At 42.2% G+C, this 24,133-nt stretch overlaps 1 protein-coding gene across 7 annotated transcripts in view; it reads left to right on the forward strand.

Moving 5' to 3' along the window:
- LOC109032066 (uncharacterized) overlaps positions 1-24,133 on the forward strand; it is a 296,669-nt gene that overhangs the window by 192,621 nt on the left and 79,915 nt on the right. For 5 of the 7 annotated variants that reach the window (XM_072302695.1, XM_072302696.1, XM_072302689.1 and 2 more), the window contains one exon: positions 9,655-9,695. The exons of the other annotated variants lie outside the window; for them this stretch is intronic. In XM_072302695.1, the coding sequence (XP_072158796.1) occupies positions 9,655-9,695 (41 nt within the window). The remainder of the gene's footprint in view (positions 1-9,654; positions 9,696-24,133) is intronic. 7 annotated transcript variants of the gene reach the window in all.

A 24,133-nucleotide genomic window follows, 5' to 3' on the forward strand; every position in this document is an offset into this window, starting at 1 on the left:
CCAAGTGCAGTTGCTCCCAGTCCAAGTGCTTCGCCAGACCTTGCAAATTGCTAACAAAAAAACTCTTCCGCGCGCAAATCGTGAGGAAGGACCGTTCTTTCTTTATAAGCGCAAGTAAAATGTGAATATAAACACGTCCGTTGATAAAATCCCGTCTCGGCATGCGTTTTTTGGCGGGTTGGTGTTGGTCATGTTGAATATTGTGTAGCATCCTAGTGTGCAAGGGTTCATGGAATGACTCCTCTCACGAAATGTTCACCTGAGCCGTAGTGTCGTTTTTGAAGCGGGGAGTTTTAAAAAACGTATATTTCTTACGCAGATTGCGAAGCTAGGAGTGTATTTCAGACATTACCGATGCGCTCTTCATGAGTTTTGAGCCATTTTCTCTTAGATATAACTCTTCTATTTGCTCTAGCGTAGTTTGCAATAGGCCTAATCTAGGGTTGCCACAAAATTTAGAAAATGAAATTCCCTAACATTTTCCTGACTTCCCTGACACATTTGAGTAAAAGTCCCTGACAAATGAAACATGCAACATGGCAAAACAGACATAATTTGACATAGTTTTCAGGTAAAATTTGCTGTTCTAAACGTCAAATCCATTCTGAAAAGCTAATAAAGGTAAATTTACAATTTTTCCTTGACATTTCCAGGTTTTTCCTGATTTTTCAAAATTCCCTGACATTTTACAGTATTCCCTGACTATGGCAACCCTGGCCCATTCCCGGGAAAGTTCTCATGTAAAGACGGGGGAAACAAGATTTGAAAGGACTATTTGGACGTATTTCTGCCAAACAGAACTAAGTGCATTATGACTTGAGTCTTGGAATGCACATATTCTTATGGGTCTCAGGGCTCATGTCTTAATGCACATAGTTCCGTTTGGCAGAAATATGTCCATTTGGCAACGCCAAGCCCTGAGTATCTATTAGGCGATTTTTTTAGGTCGCTGGTGATCCGACAACACTCAACTAACTCAACGCCCCGTCTTGTCGTGGAAAAATGTCGGCGGCCGCCCTGATACCGTAATGTGATTTACCGGCGAATTAATGCGACACCCCCGACCCTCGCCCCTTAGAAGCGTCTTAAGCAAAAGATTGCACGACAAAAACGTAGGCGGGATCCGCCCCTCCGCCAATTCGCCGAGGAAATCCTCAGCTTTTCCTACTAGTTTCGAGCCTTTTTCAGGTCCAGGTTGGCAGCGTACCCATCCTCCGAAGCTTGATCGTGGTGCATTAATTCAGGGGAGCTCTCCGTCACCGCCGTCCGGCTTCCCGGCGACCTGTCAGCGGTTGGCACCCTGCACTTTCGGTACAACGAAAGCCCTGTCCTCACCGTCAAGCCTCATTAGAGCCTTCGACCGTCGACCACACTCGCGCGCGGGGGTGAACGGAAATACCGTCTCGGGCGCTTGAAGGAAGTAGCGCTGGGTGGACCGGAAAAAGACCGCCGTTCCTCTGATCGATTCCCCGCTCTCTTGATAATTTTTTTTTTTTTTTTTTTGTCAAGATAAGTCATTTATTTAAACAAAATTGATAACAGAAAGTATTTAACAACATGGTAATAACTACAGTAATAGATGTTAAGTGGAGATATAGCTTAAGTATATGGTATAGTATCAGGCCCGCCACATCCCATCTCGGGCCCTGGTACCAATTTTCTGGCCCGGGCCCCTAGCATAGGGGGGAGGGGGGTCCGGGGGGCCTCCATTACGCATTATGAAGCTCTTATGAAGGAGATTTTCCATCAATTTCTGCAGAATAATTACGTCTTTTTGTTTACTTTCAGCACCAAAAACTTTCGAATTGTTGCATTCAAAACATCTATAAATTTTTTTTGAGGGGGCAGATGATAATTTTCAATTCTATGGGGAGCCGGGCCCCCCTGGACTCCCCTTTCGCACGTCTATGGCAAGGGAGTTAAGCCATTGAAGTCGAGGATGCCCAGAAAGGAGCCTCTTAGCATCCGACAACGGAAGAAAATGAAACACAGTTACTAAAAATATCATTCTACATATACTCAAAATCTTGAAAATCTCTAAAAAAGTAAGAAAAATTGTATAGTGCCCTAGCGTGTTTTTGAAACTTTATTCGCCTTTTGCGGAATTTTTAGGGTAATTTTTTCACTTTTCCCTACGAGACAAGGGTTACACATGAATTCGTAGTGGTTTGTCACCTGCGTCACGGGCCCCTCCAGGGCCCGGGCCCCGGTACCAAGGACCCAGCATCCCCCCCCCCCCTTGTGGCGGGCCTGTATAGTATTATAGTAAATAGCAGATTGGAAAATGCAAATGTTAATTAATAAATGAAGTAGAATAAGTGTGCAAGTAAAGTAATTAATTATGAGATGACTTCCCGAGCCACGCCGGAATTACTAGAAGGTATATTTTCGGCTGGAGGCCGCTCTCTTGATTGAAGACTGTGTTTCAGCGCATTTCTGCGACGATTTTACGAGTTTTAACTTCAAATTGGGGTCTGTAGAGACATGTTTTTGGAAATAACCATGCGAATATTGCTCCAATGCCGCTGTTGTCTGTTTCATGCTGAAAGGTAAATGCGACGCCAGTGGATCGAGTCAATTACCTGGAGAGGTCGGACATGAAATTTTTGTCGAAAACTACATGTTTCAAGATTATTTCGTCTCGTTTTGAAGATCAAGAGACGCTCTCACACAAATTTTACGAGAAAACCAATGCAACCACCTTTTGAGCCTCAAAGTTTCGTATAAAACGGAGTTATAGGCGTTTAAGGTTTACAAATGTTGTCCGACTTCTCCTATTGACTCGATTCACCGTGCGCTAGCGTTTCATTTATACTTACTCGATCTATCAATGTTCCTCTACTTCTGTTATGGACTCATCTGAAACTTTCAAAAGATGAGACTCTGAAAGCTTGGAGTGCAATAAATTTGACCATTGGGATTACAGCCGCGCTGCATTGGAAATTTGACCCCTTTACCCGGCAATGTTAGTCAATTTTGGTGCAGTTTTATAACTCTCTCTAACACTGCAGTAATTAAAAATAGCTTGAATAAAGTAGGTATTGCGGACCGCAATTTTTCACTGTTCGCTTTTAATTGTGACTGAATGTCGTCCGTCTAAGAGTCCCTCCTTGGTTCTCAGCAAATCGAATTCTGAAGGGTAGGGTGCGGCCGTGCAAGAATCTCTGAATTTCGAAACGGGCACCAACCTTTATTTACGATTCGAATTACGGGCGCTCAACGGATCGTTGAACTGCGGCCAGGTCTTAATGGCCGGTGCCCGCGTTGTATAACAGATATCCTCGTCCTTGAAGGGAATTGGTTTATGACCGCGCCGACCCCCGCACCTGCTCTGGACGCCCCCTCCCCCGCCCCCCGGGTTTTCATGAAACATAAACTGGAGGACTCGAGGATGAGCATGCGATTGTTCTCGGCTCGAGGAGGTGCTATGCCACCGCACTACTGCGCGGATGTTGTCCGACAAAAGATGTGCGGAGGCGGTGTAGAGTTTTTGCAACGTTTCCAGTGTTGCTAAGATTAAAATAAGTTGAATTAGACTTACGGATATTGAGATCATATGATTGCATATGGATACTGAGATTATATGATTGCATATATTGAGATCATATGATTGCATATGGATATTGAGATGATATGATTGCATACGGAAATTGAGATGATACGATTGCAATGATATGATGGCCAAATTCGGAGCAGCTTCATTAGACACTTTGACACTTAACACTCTAGACACTTTTAGACACTTATCCCCTTACACCTCGTGAATTTTTTATTGCGGGCGACGATGATAGAAATTGATAGCGAAGATTACTTTTCCTTTCGCAACTCCCCTTCCTACTCCCAACGATCAATTGCTTGTTGCACCTTTGAGTGCAGTTTTCAGAATTTATTGTCATGCATTCAAATGCCCATTGGAATCCAATGATTCATGAATATATTTGAAGGCTGGGCTTCAGGAGCAAGTGGATCAATGGCGCTGTTCACGGACCCCATGTTTCGATGTATCAAGCACATAGCGCAGATTTGTGTGTGATTAGAAACACTAAATTTCAACGAAGATTTTGCTCATCGAAAAAATGGCGAATTACGACATCCACCGTTGGAGTGCATACCATGGTTTCTACTATCTTGTCTTCATCAATCAGTGATCCAAACATTTGCACTGGTCAAGATGGAAGAAACCATGGTATTTATCATTGCATCACCGCGGGCGATGACGTCATACGCCGTGTTTTTTTGATAGGTGATATCTCTGTTGATACTGGACGTAGAAATTTGGCGTTTAAGCGAATCCCTTTAATTTTTGCCAATCTAGAAGTTTAAACCCTCAAAACACAATTCTGCTACCAGCGCACCTGAGTCTGACGTATTGATCAACGTAAAGTTTCTGGCCTCCTCGATCGCCCATCAGCGCACGTGATATCCGCGGGAAATGACCACGGGGTAATGAGTCGATTCTTCGGCTATAAACCCGATTTATTCGCGCAGCGAGAATCTTTGTGGCCTTGTAGGCCATTAGCGGAGAATTTACGCGAGGCACTTTTTCAGGGCATCCATGCACTTAACGACTGCATTCTGACCAAGGAAATATGATGCGTTCCCCACTCGTGATGTGCATGGGCATGCAGAGCCCGGCGCCCGCAGCTGAATGAGGTCAAGTTTTTCCATGGTCAATTTACCGCGCGTGGTTAACCAATTCATCGGACACCTATCCTGCCTCGCTGAGAGAGCGTCCCGGGTTACCCATTGCTCAATAGGAAAATGAGATGCTTCCAGCTTCCACCACCCATTGCGGTTATCACGATTGGCTGGTGGTGTATAGGGGAGGTTTACACCAGTGGCGTGGCGTACTTTGCGATATATCGATTTATCCGCCATTTAAATAAATGGAAAAGGATCGATTATCAAGGTGTTCGTTGCGAACACCTTGAATCGATTCTTTACTACAGTGTCAAATGGAGAAATATCGATAATCGATCCTTTACGCCACGCCACTGGTTTACACCGACTATTTAAGGCATCGTCCTTTTAGTTTCAGCTAATGAGCGCAGCTCGTCGGGTTTAGTTTATACATAGATACTGGAAGAGCGTGTTCGTTAAAGTTAACAAAGGACTAAGATGCTGATTTAAATTGTGACTGTCACGAACCAGAATGCTAAGAAGCTGTCCCTAAAATACGTGGCGCCCTGGGGGAGGGGAGGGGGGTCGAGGAGAGCGTTCCGCCATTTTGTTTTTACGTGTTAAAAGATAGGGACCTACGTCACAAAAGCGTTACAAGGGGGAGGAGGGTTGAAAATGCCGACTAAGTACATGAAATTATATGGAAGTCATGTTAATCATGGAACTTCAGGAATTACATTGCGGATTCGTGAAAGGAGAAGAGTTGCATTTTTGCAGTCTACGACAAGCGGGTCCCTCACTTTGGAAGTTCCCTGAAACCGCGGTGTCAAGTTACTCGAATCGGACGTTCCAACTGAAGCGGAATGAACTTCCGTAATTGGTGAAACATGCGTGATTATCATTCCTACCCATGCAGCGCGTGGGTCTTTGTGGGTGGATCGCGGTGTCCTGAGTCCTGGCCCTAGCGTGTGCTCCGTAAGCAGGGGCTATGTAAGTCTATACTCTAGGTTGAAGTAAGGCGTTTCAGTAACATTTGAACGTTGTTAAGTTTCTCTAGACATAATAGATCTCTATATCAGAAATTTCTCTTCTCTATTTCAGAAATAATTATCGGGAAAATGTATTAATATTTCCCAGACTTCAGACTAACAATAAATCGCTACGAAAATGGGCCAAAAGCTCTTTTTCTTATTCTCATATTTTAACGATTGACCCTTTGAAATAGCGAAAGTACTAAATCCTGTCCATAAGCAAGGTCTCTGCATCCGATATCTGCTTTTAGTGAGTCTATTACTTACCTATTTTGTCCATTGTAACCACTTACTTCCACCAGTGGGATCCCTCCATTTTCCCTGTGTCTTCTCTGTCTATTAATTTCAATAATCAGCCTGCAGGCATTTACGGATCGAGCAAATTGGCAACAGGGCCGGATTTACCTACTTGCCGCCCATGGGCCGCTTGTATTTTGCCGCCCCCTTCTCATTCGTATTGAAACATCAATAAAAACCATCAAGTGAACGTGCCAGCGGGGGAGGGGTGCATAAGACGCATTTACTCGTGTTGAACACATTTTTTGGGAATGCCCTGTCAGCACTACTAGCAAAAGTTAAGTTTCGTAAACCTATCTCTGTGTGGACAAGGCCTTTCATTCGTAAGAAATGAACGAAAAAATTATGAAAGAACAAACATGAATGTGGTTTAATGATTTTAACTTCCGCCGCCGCGCCGCGCAGACCGCACCGTGTTTGGCGCAATGCGTGCAGTATTCACGCAGTCTTGTAGGCGCCAAGCGTTTCACGCTGACCGCACTGTGTTTGGCGCAATGCGTGAAGTATTCATGCATTCTTGTAGGCGCTATCCGTTTCACGCTGACCGCAATGACCGCACTGTGTTTGATGCAATGCGTGAAGTATTCGTCCAGTCTTGTAGGCGCTGATATGTGTTACATGCCGATCACCGCGCCGATGGCTTCTCGTTTTCATCTCAAGTCTTCGTCATCATTGCTCTCTGCGCCGCGCCATTCCAGGCCAAATTGCGTGTTTGGTTTCTCTCTTAACTCGACTAATTAAAAGTGCTGTCTCTTCTATCACTGAAAGACGACGAAATTAAAAATGACTACGCTCTCAGGAAATGAGAGACTTTGTCGCCTTTTCTCGTTTGTAATTTTTTTTTCTAAATCCGATATTTCTTTATACCTACATTTAAAAATATTGCAAAATTTGCCGCCCTCTAAATTTGCCGCCATGGGCCGCGACCCATGTGGCCACCCCTTAATCCGGCCCTGATTGGCAACAGTGTCTTTTCTTCTTTTGAACGATTGAACTTATGGAAATGTATTGATTCTTGGAGGGGCCAGGTGCTCCAACAAGAATCGATTATTTCGCATAGGTTTGAATGGAGGAAATCCGATGTTGCCTAATTGCTGGGTCCGCCCTGCTTGAAGGTAACTGTGTTATGCACATAGGCGAACGTAACGCGTAGCGAAGCTCTTTGGACGAGTGATAATGGTAATCCATACGTAGAACTTTGTGGATCTGCTCGATTCAGTTGCAGGAACACAGAAAAAAATCTATGGCTTATACACCAATGAGTAGTTCATATGGTAGTTCATATGGGTTAATAGTAGCAAAGGCGACATATAATAATAGTCCATATACCTTAGTTATGGTATATATACCATACTATAGTACGAGCTACCACAACATGGCTCACAGACCGATAATCATTAGTTCGTAAACAACTATTAATGCTGTTCCGTATGAACCATTAATTGGTTTATAAGCCATAGCTTTTTCTCAATGCGCTTTTTCCGCGTGCGCTTAATTCTCCCGGGAAAATTGATCCCCACTCAAACCTCCGTAAAAAGAAATTTTGCAACGCTGCCAGGTCATACGACGTTCTAGCGCAGCATGACGACGTTACGCGCGGCACGTTTCGTACCCCGCGCGGAGGGTGCGCGGGTGGACAATGCGCGCCGCTCCTCCGACGTAAGGACTCATCTCGATTTCTACGTGAGCCCTGTTGTCCATATAACCCCACGCTCTCCAGGGCTCACCTGGAAATGAATATGCGATTCGTGCAGAAGAGCGACGAATGGACGCGACCGTGGACGGGAATCGCAAATTGTCGGCGATTTCCCGCCTCCCGCTGGCTCCTACGGCTACGGGCCGGTCCCGCTCGTAACCTTCAGCGCCCGGCTCCCTCACCTGGACGCGCGCCGCCGTGATGTCAGAAATCCTGCAAGTGTAATTGGGGATCGGTGCCCGGCCGAATTACACGCTCCGGCAAATCCTGTAATTGACACGATAACTTAGCTCCGCTAATGCGCTGTGACGACGCCACGCCACGCTGACGAATGCGGATTTTCAGCCTGTCGCCTAGTGCCGTCCGGCGAATCTCTTAGGAGCCCGACTGTCTGAACTCTAAAGGGCTCATGTGATGGGGTATCTTGAGCCTTGGTTCTCTGTAGCCGTCATGAATTTTGGAGCTCATGTTTTTTTGGATTTTTTCGAAAAGTGAGCGATGCATATCCTGCCGAACTGAGGGGAAACGCCGTATGAACCATTCGGAGGTCGCAGTTGGGTGATTGGGCAAGAAATGCAGCTCATCGTATTGTGCTAAGGAAAAATTTGGCATCAAAATTTTAAAACTGCCGACTTACCCGCATCAAATGTTCATTTTTAAGAAAAGCTCTGCTTTTTTCCGTACAATATTTATGTATTTTCAAATGGAGAATTTGCACACGAATTTTATATGCTTCGTCTGAGAGTCTTAAAATAGCTAATTTCGCAGTACTTTTTATACTTTTTCCCCTGGTGTGGGAAATAGTGTAAAAGTATATTTAAAAGTTAGAGAATGCAACGCTTAGTGACGTCATCGTCGTCATCTGGCAAAATTTCCCAATTTAATACTTGTTTTTTACCTGATTAGATCATTTTGTCATGTCTTCTTCTTCTTCGTTCAATTTATGAGCCAATGATATTCTCGCGTTCAGTTCACTCGGTAGTTTCTACTTAAACACGAAATTCATCAAATTTCAGACTTCCTGCAAAACGTTTATTTATGAAAAGTCGGAAGGAAAATATTCGCAATTTTCCTGAGAAAATTGTATGTTGACAAGTAAAATTTGGCAATATTCGAATGCTCTTACGTTGTTCTCTCTTAACGAAGCAGTTCTTGGTCGAGGTCCGGCAGCACCGCTGATTGGCGGTCGGAGCCAGTCTGCCCTTGCGCCATTTCCCATTGTTGTCTGGTCTTTGGGTCCGCGAGGTTGTGAGCCGCACAGCACTGACCCGGGTCAACGCGGTCCGGGAAGAGGTGACCAAATGACCATGGCCGCGAGCGGTGATTTGCACATTTCGCGCGCTCCCGGTTTCTGGATGAGGATGTGCAGCGCCGTTGTCGCAATCAGGGATAAATTATTTTATGAAATTCGCAGCTCCCAGCACACGGCCCCTTATCTACTGCGTACACATTCCTGGCATATTCTTTGACAATTAATGGCTGGTGATAGTTAAGTGTCCTTTTTAGCTCAAACAGACTTTGGTTCTTTGCCATGCTAGAAGGTTGAATCTATTAAAACGAAAAACGAAGACGAATGTTGCAGCCCTTTAGAAAAATAAATAGCTCCCGAATATTAATCCTCCCCTCGCCCCCAGCGTTCACACATGCCTTAGATAGCCAGGACATGGTCTCATTAATGATTAATTTTCGGTCGCAATGAATTTCTTCGGAGCAAAATGATACATGGATTTCATTCATGGCTACACGGGAAAAAAGTATTAGGGGCTAGCTTCTAAAATGTTGGTACTACTTCAATTTGTTAGATTATGTGGACATTACCAATTTATTGTGATAGTACCGCAAAATTTGGGTTAGTAACCTAAGTAATTAGGGTACTACCACAATTAATTGAAAATTCTCGTATCATTTGTCAACCCTTACCTCCTTTCTTCCATGTAGACATGTTATTTACTTACTTACTAACGTAAATACTTAACAAAAAATTTAATTGTTTGGTCCTTTTTGTTTCAGGTGAGTCAAAAATGTCTCTGTCATCACAAACCTACCAATTGGTAAGTTTTTATATTTTTAGCCTATGGTAAAAAATAATTATCCGAAAAGTAAACTTCAGTGAGAGGTGCAAAACATGCTCCAACCTCGCGATGCGAGGGTCACGGCAAGTTAGGCAAATCTGGAACCATCACGGGTAGTTTCAAATGTGAATGTTTTTTTCTTTTCTCTTATACAATATCGAAACGAATAAATGTATGATTTCTTTTTCTCGCTTATCATCAGATTAATCAAGGGAATTGTCAAATTTTTGTGCCAAATGCCACGAATTCGTATTTTTAAGTACCAATTCGCAACATTACAGGTTTTTTTTTGACAAACAGTCAAGTTTTAAGGTTCACCAAACCGATGAAAAGTCTGGCAAACATATCGGAAAATCACGTCCAAGCAATTTTCAAATCATGAAGTATCCGGTGTAATGACCCCGGGAAACGTCCCCAGCTGTCACTCGCTTAGCTGCGTGCAATTATTTGCGGACTCTCCTCCGCCATCTCCGTACGTTTGATGGGTGCAGGCAGGTGCACCCGGCATAAATGTTTTTATATCAAAGTTTTTATAATAACCAGTTAAAATTCTCCCCTACCGAGACATTTTTTGCCCGTTATTAATGGTGCACCTGAAACGAAGTCTGTTTATTGACTCTTCTCTATTGTTCGTAGGTTTCAGGTTTCTGATTTTAGGAAGTGTCTTAGATTTTGAACACCTTTTTCAATTTTTAATAAAAATCTTTAAAAATTTTTTGGTCTCTTACAAAAATTGAACGGAGCAATCTTTGAGGAACTGTGCAGGCGTTATAACCTCTTTAAAAAATTCACTTTAATATTCTTTAACGAAAAAGCCAGAACCACAAACAAACTGAACGCAATGTTGTAGAAAAATATTCTTCCATTCATTATTATTTCTCATTTACTACACGCACATAATCCATGTGGTTCAAAGAGGTTTATCAGCAACCTTTTGAATCAAAATCGAGTGTTAAACAGCGTTTACTTTTGAATGCTGAACTACAGCAACGGGACCAGCTCATCTACGCAAAAATACACAATTTGGCATCTCTGTTTTCACTCTCATTCAATAAGGGAGAACCATCACCCGCTCCTATTAACGAGCACGTCAGAGAGAATTATTGAAGTGCATCACGATAGAATGACAAGACACCTGACATCCGTAGTTCGTCTCTGATAATCCCTTGTAATGACGCTACGTGCAGACTAGAGCCGCTCCCGGGCAAACGCATCTGCACCCTCCGATGGATTAAATCCCTTCCAGTGTTAAGTCCCAAAATGTAGAACAGCCCTATCGGTTTCACTTTGCTCGATACGATAAGGGATGTAACAACAGTACAGGACCCCTAAACTTTATGTGCATGGAAATTGGTCGAGGTGCCTTTTGTCTCGACTGGCAGGCCGGTGAGTCGATTGTCGAATCGTTATCGAACAACCTCGATAAACCTATCCCGGAAATATTAATCATTGGTCGAGCCATTCGATTACCCAAGTATCGGCGACTGCTTGAATTAACTGAACGCCTTGATGCAACTATACCAACTCAACGGATGTCCGTGTTGCATCTTCATGAAATTGAAGGCGCTTTGGCAATCCAAAGTTGCCCTAGTTAGGGGGAGCTGAAATTCTAGGGAATTTTATGAGTAAAAACCAGTGTGTCGAGGGTTGAGGAACGAAACCGCCTATCTGCGAATTGACGATTTTACAGGACATGGTAAAAACTATGCCATTTTTGTACCTTTGAGGTTCGGTTTGCAATTTTTTTGTAAACATCAAAGTGCTCCTATGTGGAATTGGAAATAACTAAGATCATCAGCTCGCGTTATTTATACTGTAGAATGCGGGAAAGTCGCTAACTCATCTTCGGCGAAATTTTCAGTTAGCTGGTATCGATGTGTAACCCTTCGTGCAAAAATTAGAGGGCTCTCTTTAAGCCCAAACATGAAATGAAACCCAAGATGCAAAATACTCAGGATCATTTTTAGAGGGTTAAAGAGGAAGCAAAATTCTGGACAGAACTGAAGATAAACCACGTGATTTTTGAGAAATTTAGAGGACCGTTGTTTTGTGGCTAGGCGATTTTGGAAAAAAATTCACATTACCGTTAAATCATATCTGCATCCTAAGAATCGAACCTGAACTGGAAAATTAGTCGTGATAGCAAAGAGAGCAGTTAGTGCATTTGTGTATGAACCATAGTTAGCACATGCTTTCATGTGTCTCAAGGTTCATTCCAGCATGCACTTACTGCTCTCTCCGCTATCACGGCAGAAATATTATCCGTTCATGCTGCTGGGACATCGTATGGAGATGGCTTTCCCTCAGACCAGGTTACAGCGTTTCCATCACGCGACCAACTTCAACAGCTTTCCTGAGCTGGGGATCAGATTATAATCAGTTACCATCGTATTTCTGTCGAAACATCACTCAAAATTACATGGTTAAAGTGAAAATCCCCATTGCACTCCACTTCCCTGGACTAGCCAATAACAAGTTGAGAGTGGTCAGTATCGTGCCCGGCTCTCGTGCGGGCCAAAAGCGGATGGATGCGCGCCAAATCTGCTGTGCTAAGGCAAAACGCCGTATTAACATTCGAGAGTTGCCAAATTTCGTCTCAGAAAATAGTTATTTTTGAAGAAAGTTATGAATCTTTTTTCTTGAAATTTTCGGGAACTTTAGGTGAAATTGTGAACAAAATTGTCTGGCAAATCTGAGGAAAAGTATTTGCAAATTTTCCCGAAAATTCATGATTTACCAAAGGAAATTTGGCAACGCCTGAAGGTTCATACGGCGTTTTTCCTTAGCACGGCAGAAATCTTGCACGACTTGGTTTCCCGTCTCATTCAATTAACCACTCAACGACTCCATCTTCATTCCTCACTTAGCAACTTTGGTCGGTTGACATGGTTATCCGATCTTGCCGACACGATCAGACCACCGGGAAATCACCCTGTGTTCATCAGTGTCGGAGATGTCGTCCTGTGCGGTTCAACGCCTCGAATAATTAACACGTGCGTGGACAGGTGTGGTTAGAGTCCCTTTATACCCAGAGTTAAGACAACTCGACTATCAGCTGACTGGCAGCCGGCCTTGGCTGGCCATGGAGGCCGAAACGAGTGCACCCAAACGAACGATATTGAGGGATAAGGATCAGGAATCCTGCGATGTCTGTCATACAAAAACAACAACATCAACAAATTGATCAATTAAAAAGAAAATGAGATTGGTTTGTGAATAATTTCTTAATCTATTTTCATTTTGGACCGATGGAAATGACAATTTACTCTTGATAAACCACAATTAGGTGATATTTTCATTATTCTTGTTCACATTCGAGGTACCGCCATCTTGGTGCACTCGTTTCGGCCTCCATGAGCGAGAACCAATCAGAATTGGATTTTTTTTTAGGCCACTTTCAGCCGAACCAAAAGTGAGTTGTCTTAACTCTGGGTATAAAGGGACTCTAGGTGTGGTCGGAGCTGTAATATACAGGGTGATCACAGGTTTATGGTGATGTGTACTTAGGCTCAAAGCATGACGAGGGTCTCTCAAGCCTGGTCCTTTACACAGAAAAAAGTAGATGGTGCTGACGACAGAACCTTCTATTCATAGGGCTCCTGCAGTTTCTTTGTTACACTTACAGAATTTTTCTGATGTGAGAACAGAGCTTCGGTCGTGAGAACAGAGTACTCTGTCCTCACAGCGGAAGTTTCTGTGACTGTTACAAAATAAGTGCAGGAGCCTTGTGAACAGAACTATTTTTCAGCGTGTAGATGCGGTGGTTCCGGAGTTTGATGTTTAGCTCTTTACCTCGTCCAGGAGAAGAAGGAACAATGAAGAAAACAACTTTAAGCCTCCAAAAGTTCACTTTTAAAATTTTCGAAAAAAATGGGAATCACCGAAAAAAATTTTAGTTTTTTTTTTCAGGCGTTCTAGACAAAAATATGAAGTCAGAAATCTTTTTTGGGATCTCGTAACTTTTTCCTCACGCAATCTATGTATTGCTCATGAGTATATACTTTGCTTCAATTAGACAATCCATGGTTGTCTCTCTTCAAAAGTTACAACATTCACAAATTAGGCAAAGTGTAATCGAATATTACACCTTTTCTGGATGAAATTTCGCTTTTACCAACTTAACAAACAAAACAACTGACAGATGTCGAAGACGGTCAACTGTTGCTTCCTACCTTTTGGTCAAAAATAATTCCAACAATACCATTCCTCAGGGAGATAAAGAACAAATTTTTACAAAGGAAATTTCGTTTTGGGTTTGTACCAGTTATTTTTGTCTTTCACATTCCTTTGCGAAAATTTGCCGTTTGTTACACTCGTGAAAAATTGAGTTTTTCTCTCACAACAATTTGTATATCGATCAACCGGTCCTCGGAACTCCGGAACTCAGTTGCTCATAATGAAATTAAAGTGATAAAATGGGTGTGTTTTCGTTTATAGCGTCCGGTTCATGCTTACTCGTACCTGCCGGACCGTGACGTGACATAATTATCTCTTAACACATATGATTTTCTAAATTATATCCTTTCTCTCGGTGCTGCTTCGGAGCATTAATAATAATTAATTTATGAACACAACATTTGTTTGAGATAGCTGTGCGCGTTGCACAGGTCTGACCAAGAAAATTGCATCACTGTGTGCATTTATGTTTACTTCTACATTAGATGATTGGACTTAATACCCATGTGTGAGCATTTTAAGTAGAATCGCGCTAGCGGTTAGTCTCGCCAACAGACCGTCTTTAAACCAGAGAATGAGGAACTAACGGAGGTAACTAGATTCGTGTTGGATTAGACACTCTTTAATAGGTCGGATGTGCAGTGAAAATCCTAATCCGAACCTGAACCTGCTCCTAAACCTGAACCTGAACCTGACACTTCGACAAAGTCAGATGTTCCTGCCTTGTTTTAAACAATGAATAAGATAAATGATGAAAGTATTTCGTTATCCGTATTCCGTTTCTCAATGCATTTTTCTCAACACTATTATTATACCTAATTTGAAAGGGGCTATTTTGGATCAGTAGAAACAATCTTTTTTTCAAACAGTTTGTGAAGAGGAATCTCCATTTCAATGATTTCAAAGCGTTTCTTGCATTAGACTTGCTATTTGTTAAAACTTCGACGATCAATGAGTGGATGTGTCATGATCCAAACTTTCCATATTTTACTCATGAAAGCAAAATCTTAACAATTAGTAACGTAGCTAGACACTTTCAGATAGGCCGTTAAAACATTTTTTTTTATCCACTGAAGAGTTGAAATTAAAAACCTGTTAAGTACTATCGCGTGTTGCTAGAATAATTCAACCATGTTTTGGCTCAGAAATAACAATTCTTGTCATAGAATCAAGATAAAAATGGAGAGAGTATTTCCAAATAAAAATCCCTCGGAATAAGGGTGTATAGGTTTTTGTATGAAGCAAGAGGCAAGGCTGATGAACAACCTCAGAAACACTCGATCAAGTTTAAAATTCATACCCCTCAACAATTGCAATTTTTTGTGATCAGTAAGACTAGCCAATCAAATTTCTGAAACCCAGCGCAACCTCTAACTCCCAACATCAGAAACACCTTCAATGTTATTGACTGCTATGCTCTTTCTTCAACCTTTTACCCTCCACAGATTTTAGAAACAAACCTCTACTTCCTTGTTATTGAACCTAACATTTTCCTCTCCCTTTCTAAGGACCATATTTTAAGTTCAATACAGAGAGAAATCGCCGCATTTACTAAGGTTCTAGTGTCCATTCACTTCATCAACTGAAGGATAAGAGTCCAAAGAGCCCAAACTTCATAAGTTCTAAGCCTCTTGGTTTGCGAAGAATTTTAGGCTCTCGAGTTTTTGTGCGCTTCAACCATTATTCACTTCAACCTCGCATCTAAGTTCTCCTTTTTACGATAGCTAGCTCAGTCAGTAGCGCGTACAAAACTGCTCACTCCCTCTTTGAAATATATTTGTAATTCGATCAGGAAGAGGGGGTGGCGGAGTTCTTCGGGAACTTTCAAAGGATCAAAACAAGGGGAAGCCAGTGTGCCGGAAAAACTTGAGTGCGCGTATCGAAAGTTCATTAGTCGAGCGCGTGTGCGTGTGCTTTCGAAGAGGAGGATGCATCGAACGATTTCAACGTTATTTTTTCCTCTTTTTCATGCAGGCAGCGAGCCAATAAATGCACTGCTTACCTCGAAGGGATTCAATCGACCACCGGGCACTGGGCGTCATTATTTCACCCCCGAAATTACCTCGAGGGATGAATATCGGCGGCATGCGGAGCGGGATGGAGGCTACACTGCCGTAACGCCGTATGAACACTCAAGAGTTGCCAAATTTTGTTTCAGAAAATAGTTATTTTTGAAGAAAGTTATGAATTTTTTTCCTTGAAATTTTCAGGAGCTTTAGGTGAAATCGTGAACAAAATTATCCGAAAAATCGGAGGAAAAATAGTCCAAAATTTTCCGGAAAATTCATGATTTACTATAGGAAATTTGGCAACGCCTGAAGGCTCATGCGGCGTTTTTCCTTAGCACGGCAGTACACACCCTCGCATTTTCATTTATTTTTAACGTCGAGCGGAAAAGCTGCCTTCGGTGATTCCGAGTCCAATATAAAGGAACCAAGTGAGCTCGTTTTTAAATTCACTTATTTGTAATTGAGCGATCAATGGCAAATAAGTTGTTTTTTAAAAAATCGAAGAATTTTTTCCTTTCGTGCTCCAATCGTTCCAATTTTAAGCTGTACTGTTGCACGTAAGTCCAACATGGGGAGTTGAACCAATCGGGCTTGCATCTTGTTTTCATGCGTAGTCAACCGAATGGAATTACCCGAGGCCCTTGTCTGCCTGGTACTATACCATGCGAAGGAAAAACACCGTATGAACATTCGGACGTTGCCAAATTGCCTTCGATAAATGCTTTCTTTTAGGGGAAGGTTATGCTTAGTTTTCCTGGAAATTTTAAAAAACTTGAGGTCGCAAATAAAATTCGCTGATCCGTCGGAATAGATCACCTATGTAGGAAGAGAACGAACATATCGAAACATGGAGCTCTTAGGCCCAAAAGGGCAGCCAACCTTCTAACCTAAATAATTTCACTGCCAATCTTTAGTTTTAAATATCAAATCAAGATGGCCAACAATATTTATAAATGAGCGTCCTTCCGCAAAAACGAGTAAATGTATGAAAAATCTAAGTCAAATACGTGTTTTACGAACGGAGGGTTGCTACAATTGTAATAATGATTCACTCTGGATAATTTAAATTCATAGGTTGACTGCCCTTATTGGCCCTCAAAGTTCCATGACCTAACCGCAAAATTACCGACATGCGTCGGCGCTACCTATATAGGCACTCTAGGAAAAGTTATGCCTATTTTTCTTTGAAAATTCGAAAATCTTGAGATTAAATTGCGAATTAAATTATTTGAAGAATCGGAAGAAAAAATCCACGAGCCAGTATGAAGGAACCAAGTGAGCTCGTTTTTAAAAGCACGTATATCTATTGAGTGATCCAAGCATGAAATATACATAAATTCAATTACCTAAGGGATAACAGCGTAAAATTTTGGAGAGGATCTTATTCACAAAATAAATTACGACCTAGATGTTGGATAAGAATAACTAACTTATAACTTAAAACTTAATACGCATAACGCATATACGATAACGCATCTTTAATCAACGGAAATTCGGCAACGCCTGAATTCTCATACGGCGTTTCTCCTTAACGCAGGAGTAGGTATTAGATTAGCGGGAGGTGGTTGTTGCGAAAAGGCGCGGATTCGCGGCGGATCATTTTAAATGTTGACGGAAACCGAGCGGAATAAGCCGGTTTGTTTTCATTCGCTGGCGCCTTTGCTCCGAGTCGAGAGGGCTCTGTTTTTAATGGCAGAGCAGTTTTGTACGGACCGTTGCTCTCGAAAAGAGCACCTATCTCCTTCCCGTATTTTGCGTATGTATCAGTGGCGTGGCGTAATTTTCGATATGTCGATATTCTCCCATTTTCAGCTGTAGTAAATAATCGATTATCAAGGCGTTCGTTGCGAACACTCTGTCTAGCGATATTTTTCCGTAGGTTTATACGGCGGATAAATATCGATGTATCGCGAAGCAAGCCACGCCACAGGTATGTATTATTAATTTATTTATTTGTACCGTCAGGTTGCACAACATTAGTATTAGCATTAATTAGTATGGGTATCTTTAATACGTTGTGATCCCTGGAATAATCCCACGTGGAAATGGACTTGTATGACGCAAGATATAGAATAACTTAGAGCCGACTTGGCCACTTCCCGCACATATATGTTGCCTGCCTCTACAATATAAGGGCCCTATAGACCTAGTTCTAAGCTAGGAAAAAGGTCACATCTTGGCAAAATCGTTCGTGCATAAGGTTTTAGTAAGATTTTATGTGTAAGAAATATGCGTTTTTTAAGTTTTTCGCTTCATAAAATATGTATACTAAGGCACTAGTTAAAATTTCGTAAGAGGAGTCGATCCATCCAACTTTTGCGGAATAGGATGCTAAACTATATTCAACATGGCTGACGCTTTCGCTCCCAAATCGTGAGGAAGCACCATGGTCTTCATCAACGCAAGACAAGTGTAAATATAAACTCGCCGCACGGTGGATCGAGTTTACAGGAGAGGTCGGACAAACTTCGGAAACTTTAAAAGCTCATAACTACGTTTAAACAAGACTTTGACGTTCTCAAAATGGCATCATTGGTTTCCTCGTAAAATTTTCACTCAAAAGCACCCCTTGAAGTTTAAAATTTGACGAACTAAACATCAAACTTTGCAGTTTTAGTAAAACATTTCGTGTTCGACCTCTCCTATTGACTCGATCCACTGTGCGTCGGTTGCTAAAATCCCAGCTCGTCACGTGTATTTTGGCGGGTTGGCGTCGGTGACATAGAGTATTGCGTAGCATCCTAGTGAGCAAGAAAGAGTTGGAGGAAGCTTAAAGCAGCGCATATTTCTCACGCACATTGTAAAGTTACGCTAACAAAAGTTCAGTTCCGTCAACCCATCCCTGTTTGGACAAGGCCTTCCCTTTATAAAAAAGAACGAAAAAATTATGAAAGAACAAACATAAATGTGCTTAAAAATTTTAACTTCCACCGCCGCGCCGACCGCACTGTGTTAGCGCAATGCGCGAGGTATTCATGCAGTCTTGTAGGCGCTATGCGTTTCACGCCGCGCCGACCGCTGCTAACCACACTGTTTGGCGCAATGCGTGAAGTATTCATGTAGTCTTGTAGGCGCTATGCGTTTCAAACCGACTTCTGCTGACCGCAGTGTGTTTGATGCAATGCTTGAAGTATTCATGCAGTCTTGTAGGCGCTATGTGTTTCATGCCGACCGCCGCGCCGCTCCGTTCCAGGTCAAATTGCGTGTTTGGTTTCTCTCTTAACTCGACTAATTAAAGGTGTTGTCTCTTGTATCACCGAAAGACGACAAAATTAGAAATTACTATAGTACTTTTACTGGAAATGAGAGATTTTGTCGCCTTATTTTCTCGCTTCTAATTTATTTTCTGAATCCGATCGTTTTCTCTCATTTTTTCATACCTACATTCAAAAAGACTGCATTTGCCGCCCCCTAAATTTTGCCGCCATGGGCCGCGGCCCATGTGGCCACCCCCTTGATCCGGCCCTGTACCCATCGTGATTTTCGAGCCATTTACTGTAAGAAACAACTCATCTTTTTGCTTTAGCTGAAGTTTGCAACAGGCCCGTTCTGCCTTGCTAAGGAAAAATGCCGTATAAGCCATCAGGCGTTGCCAAATTTCCTTTCATAAAATACGAATTTCCTGGTAAATTTATGCATTTTTGTCTTCCAATTTTTTAGTCAATTTTGTTCGTAATTTTACCCAAAGTTCTTGAAAATTTCAAAGAAAAATATTCATAACTTTCCTCAAAAATAAACATTTTATCGAAGGAAATTTGGTAACTCTCGAATGTTCATACGGCGTTCTTCCTTAGCACGGCAGCGTTGTGTTGCGACCCCTCTCGGCAGCGATCTAGTCACATGATACAGCTGAAGTAGTGTAACAGTAACAGTATAAATGAAAAAGTTACTTCCAAATCTACATGAAGTTTTTTTCGCGGTTTTACTTTTGCCATCGATGTCTATTCCATACAATTCCTCTCCAGTGCCCCACAGCTTTAGTTACTTGCGGGACCAAATAAATCACACGTACTACGACTGAATAAATGAGCGGCCATTTTGAGAGATAAATGCGAAAAGGAAATATGGAAGAATAACGAGAATAAAAAGAGCTCAGAGGATCTCTTTCACATTTGTAGGAAATGACTGCGCCAGAAAGAAGTAGGAAACTTCCTCGCGCAAAATGATATTCGCATCCCGCTCATCCATTCTCGAGTCGACGCATCGTCATTGATCATCGTCGGAGTTATTGATGCAATCCTGATTTTGAAGATGAAAAATCGCCGCGCCATTTCGACGAAGGGGGCAATGAAGGCTGGCGTATCCTGGGTGAGTGCACGAAGCGTTTCCTGCGCAGCGGTGCCAGATTGGTACTATGTGTACAATTATATGGTGCTCCCATTGCATGCCCGTCAAAAGTTCCGGGACTCGGAACTTTTTTTCCAATTTTTCCCACTCCGCATGACCGTCAAAAGTCCGGGATTCGGAACTATTTGTTCCAATTTCATCTACTCCATGTCCGTCAAAAGTTCCGGCATTCTGAACTGATTTTTCCAATTTTTCCTACTCCATGACCGTCAAAAGTCGCCGGATTCGGAAGTAATTTGTTCCAGTTTCTCCCTACTCCATGACTGTCGAAAGTTCCGTGATTCTCTCTAGATTTTTTCCATAAGTTCCGGAAAATGCAAATGATCCGCAACATTCCGGAAATTTCAAAAATTCAGGAGAATTTCAAAAGTTCTTAAATTCGGTACTAGTTCCGGGAAACTGAGAGCACTTTAATTATATTTGTTACGAGTCAGCTACGGGTCTGGAGCAAGCTAGATTACCTGTACAGGAAGAGTACGGGCATGTCGGTAATTTTGAGGTTCGGTCATGGAGCTCTCAGAGCAGAATAGGGCAGCCATTCTATGAAATCAAATTATCCAGAGTGATTAATCATTACGATTATTATGACTGGTCGTTGTTAGAGCACGTATTTGACTTAGTTTTTAGATAAATTTACTCATTTTTCCGGAATAACGCTTATTTATGAACATTCTTGTTCATTTCATATAGTTATAGTTATATAAAAATGTTCTATTTTACCCGCTAAAACCTGTAAATTTAAGACAAAATTGTCCACGTAAATGTCATATTTTTGCACGATTAAAGTAGTCTTATGGGGAGGGTGAAGTTGCACAATCTTAGCAACACGGCGATTCTCCTGGTTCCTTTTTGCGAAATGCAATCCATTTTTGGCTCGTCTATGGTGGTATCCATCTGCGTGCACAAGAAAAATAATGGCACACACGTTGTTTTTAAAATGAGCCAGACATAATAGTTCGTTACTGCAAAATGTAGTCCAAATAAGTATTCAGCATTGAACTGTGAGCACTTTGGCAACCCTGCGTCTAGCTAACGAGGTAGGATGCGATCGTGGGTGCAAGTGCATCGGCGGGTCCGAACGAGGAGGGCGCCTCCCAGGATTATTGCCCTTAATATTCTCCCCGTCGCTCCCCCGCTCCGCCCGGCCCACTTTCCTGCCACAAATCGTGCGAAAATCGAATGCAAGCGCCGCCGTCGCCGTCTATCATTTGAAGTGCATCCGAAAGTGAACTTGAATCTTGATACGCAGGGTTGCCGCTCGTTTGAGAAATGATCGGTGGGTCAAGCATAGAATACGTATAGTCGTCATGTAAATTGGAGAGCTGGCGCCATGTTCTGGTCGACGAGTTCCGAGCCCGGTGTGCGCCGAGCTCCGGTCACTTTTTCGATACATTTCGATCCAAAAGGGCGATGTAAAATACGTAGTGATTCCTAGAGTCCCTTTATACTGAGAGTCAAGACAATTTGAATCCATTTCTGATTGGTTCCCGTATTTTAGCCTCCACAGTGTCACAAACGGGAATAAAGATTACAATTTCACCATTGCAAAGATTATAATCTGGAATGGACCAGGAATTACGGGTTCGGCAAGGAACAAACGGAATGAGAGGAGGAACGGAGAAAGGCATTTGAGAATGGGCCGATCAAAGATTACGAAAAACGTTCAATTTCTGTAATCTTTATTTCCGTTGTGACATCCTTCGAGCCAAATTGTCTGACTCTCGTATAAAGTGACTCTAGTGATTCCTATCCTCCTGTTTACTCGTTGCCTAGTCCCCGTGTATCGAAAATAATCGATTTTGTGTCGAAAAAGTGACCCAGCGTGACACAGAAGTCTCGAAATTTGGGACCTGGAAAATGCTTCAAAATGGCGCCAGCTCTCCCATTTACATTACGACTCTATGTAACTCTATGGGGCCAAGAAGCGCGGATCTCTCTAGCCCCTCTTAAAATTGTGGTTCTTTTAGGTTAATTAGACGCCGAATTGTTACCCAAACATATCGAAGACATCAAAATATGAAATTTTGGTTGAAAGCTCCTCTTTGAGAGGATTCCCATCGTTTGTCAGAAAATTTCACCGAAAACACGAAAAGTGTTTTTTGAAATATCTTCCTTTCGCTCATTCCATGCGAAGCCCCGACGAGTAAAAAATTAATGTGCATATATAATCAGTGCAACACTGTTAAAAAATTCGAGCGCGTGTGTTAAGGCGGTGCGTTTACTTCGGCTATTTATCCAAAGGAACATGCACGCAGCTGTGTTGCTGTTGTCCGCAGGTGCGTGAACAGAATATAATGTTGCATTCTAGTTAACGCATCTGTGTGTTTCCTCGTGAATGCATTCGGGATTGGCCGGGGGGGGGGGGGGGATTCCCTGGGGAAGGACAGGGGCCGACATGGGGCTTAATCGAAGGCAACATTGGCTCCGTTTACCCACCCGCAGATAACGGGAGCACAGAACTTGCGTACCTTTGGACAAGTAACCAACATAGACATAATTTGTGTGTTCTGTTCTGATATTTTTAACACTGAAATTCAGCAGGAATTTCACAATCAGCCGTGACTTACCATGCATGGGTATACTCCTCAACATAATATCCCATGGGACAAGCGGATGGTTAATAATCGCTCTAATGGACCACTAGACAAGGTACGAATTTAAGCACTCTAATACATGTATCATAACCAGAATTTCATGTACAACACGATTCGCGCAACGAAAATTACTGAAACCAACTCCTAACTGAGATATTAACATTTTTATTTCACATTGGTTACGAGGAATTTAAACTGCCCGCTCACAAGAAACTCAGAGCTCTACGTGAGTCAAATCGCGCACTACAACGGTTTCAGCAAGCTTCTTAATCGAGTAATGTTCCTCTCCCACCATGTGTTTTTCAAACTATAAGTAATTTGCTATAGCTGAGCCAAAGCGTCAAGATTGAGGTTGCCAGATTTTTTTATCGCAGAGACGTTCATGATAACGTTTAGCGCGCGATGTGAATCACGTAGACCATTAGTGTTCATGAGCGGGTGGTTTCAATTCACGCACCAAGAATCATTAAATATCTTCGGAAGGAGTTGATTTCGGTAATTTTCGTTGTGCGCATCGTGTTTTACGTGAAAGTTTGGTGAAGAAACTTGTATCAGAATGCTGAAATTCGTACCTTGTCTAGTGGTCCATTATTATCGAAACCAAGTAGAAAGTATAAGTGCTCAAAATGGTGCGATTGCTGACCGTTGGTTATCGGCTGTCAGAAGTGCGATCAACCCCTTTTGACTGCAAATTAAGTGGAGTTTAGCGTGCCTCAGAATGGACTCTGCTTTGATCATGTGTGCACAGGAACCTCAAAGCGCGATCCCTCCCGTATATTAACGGATGAGGCAACATCATGCATGCACAGTGAGGTTCCATAGGGCGCTCGTATTTGACTCATCTCTGATGACAAAATACGGTTTACGGGACATGCTGCATCAGTATAAAAGCTTTGACAAATTTTTGCAAATGAAATTAGAATCTTTTGACTTCTTATTACCTGACGTTGAAGTTTTCAGAGAATTCTAATTGGAATTTACACAACGGGCTAATCGGCAAGATATAAACCAGGCAGTACTTAAGTCACATGTCTCTCTTAAAAATCTTACGCAAGAAGCGATTTACACAACGGAAATTCCAAAAATCAACTCCGGAACGAAATATTGACAAGTATTTTGAACACAGATCAAATGGAAATTAGATTATGTAAGTGAAGTCATTTGTATGTTTGCCTTTTAACCGATGTCAATTATTGTAATCACTAATATGTCTTGTTTAAGAATCAATACCCAGACTTCCCGTCGTAAGATTCGTGTTATTTCGTGAAACTTTGAAGAGGAAACCTGTAGT

This window comes from Bemisia tabaci, chromosome 7, assembly GCF_918797505.1.
Source record: "Bemisia tabaci chromosome 7, PGI_BMITA_v3".
Taxonomy (NCBI): domain Eukaryota; kingdom Metazoa; phylum Arthropoda; class Insecta; order Hemiptera; family Aleyrodidae; genus Bemisia; species Bemisia tabaci.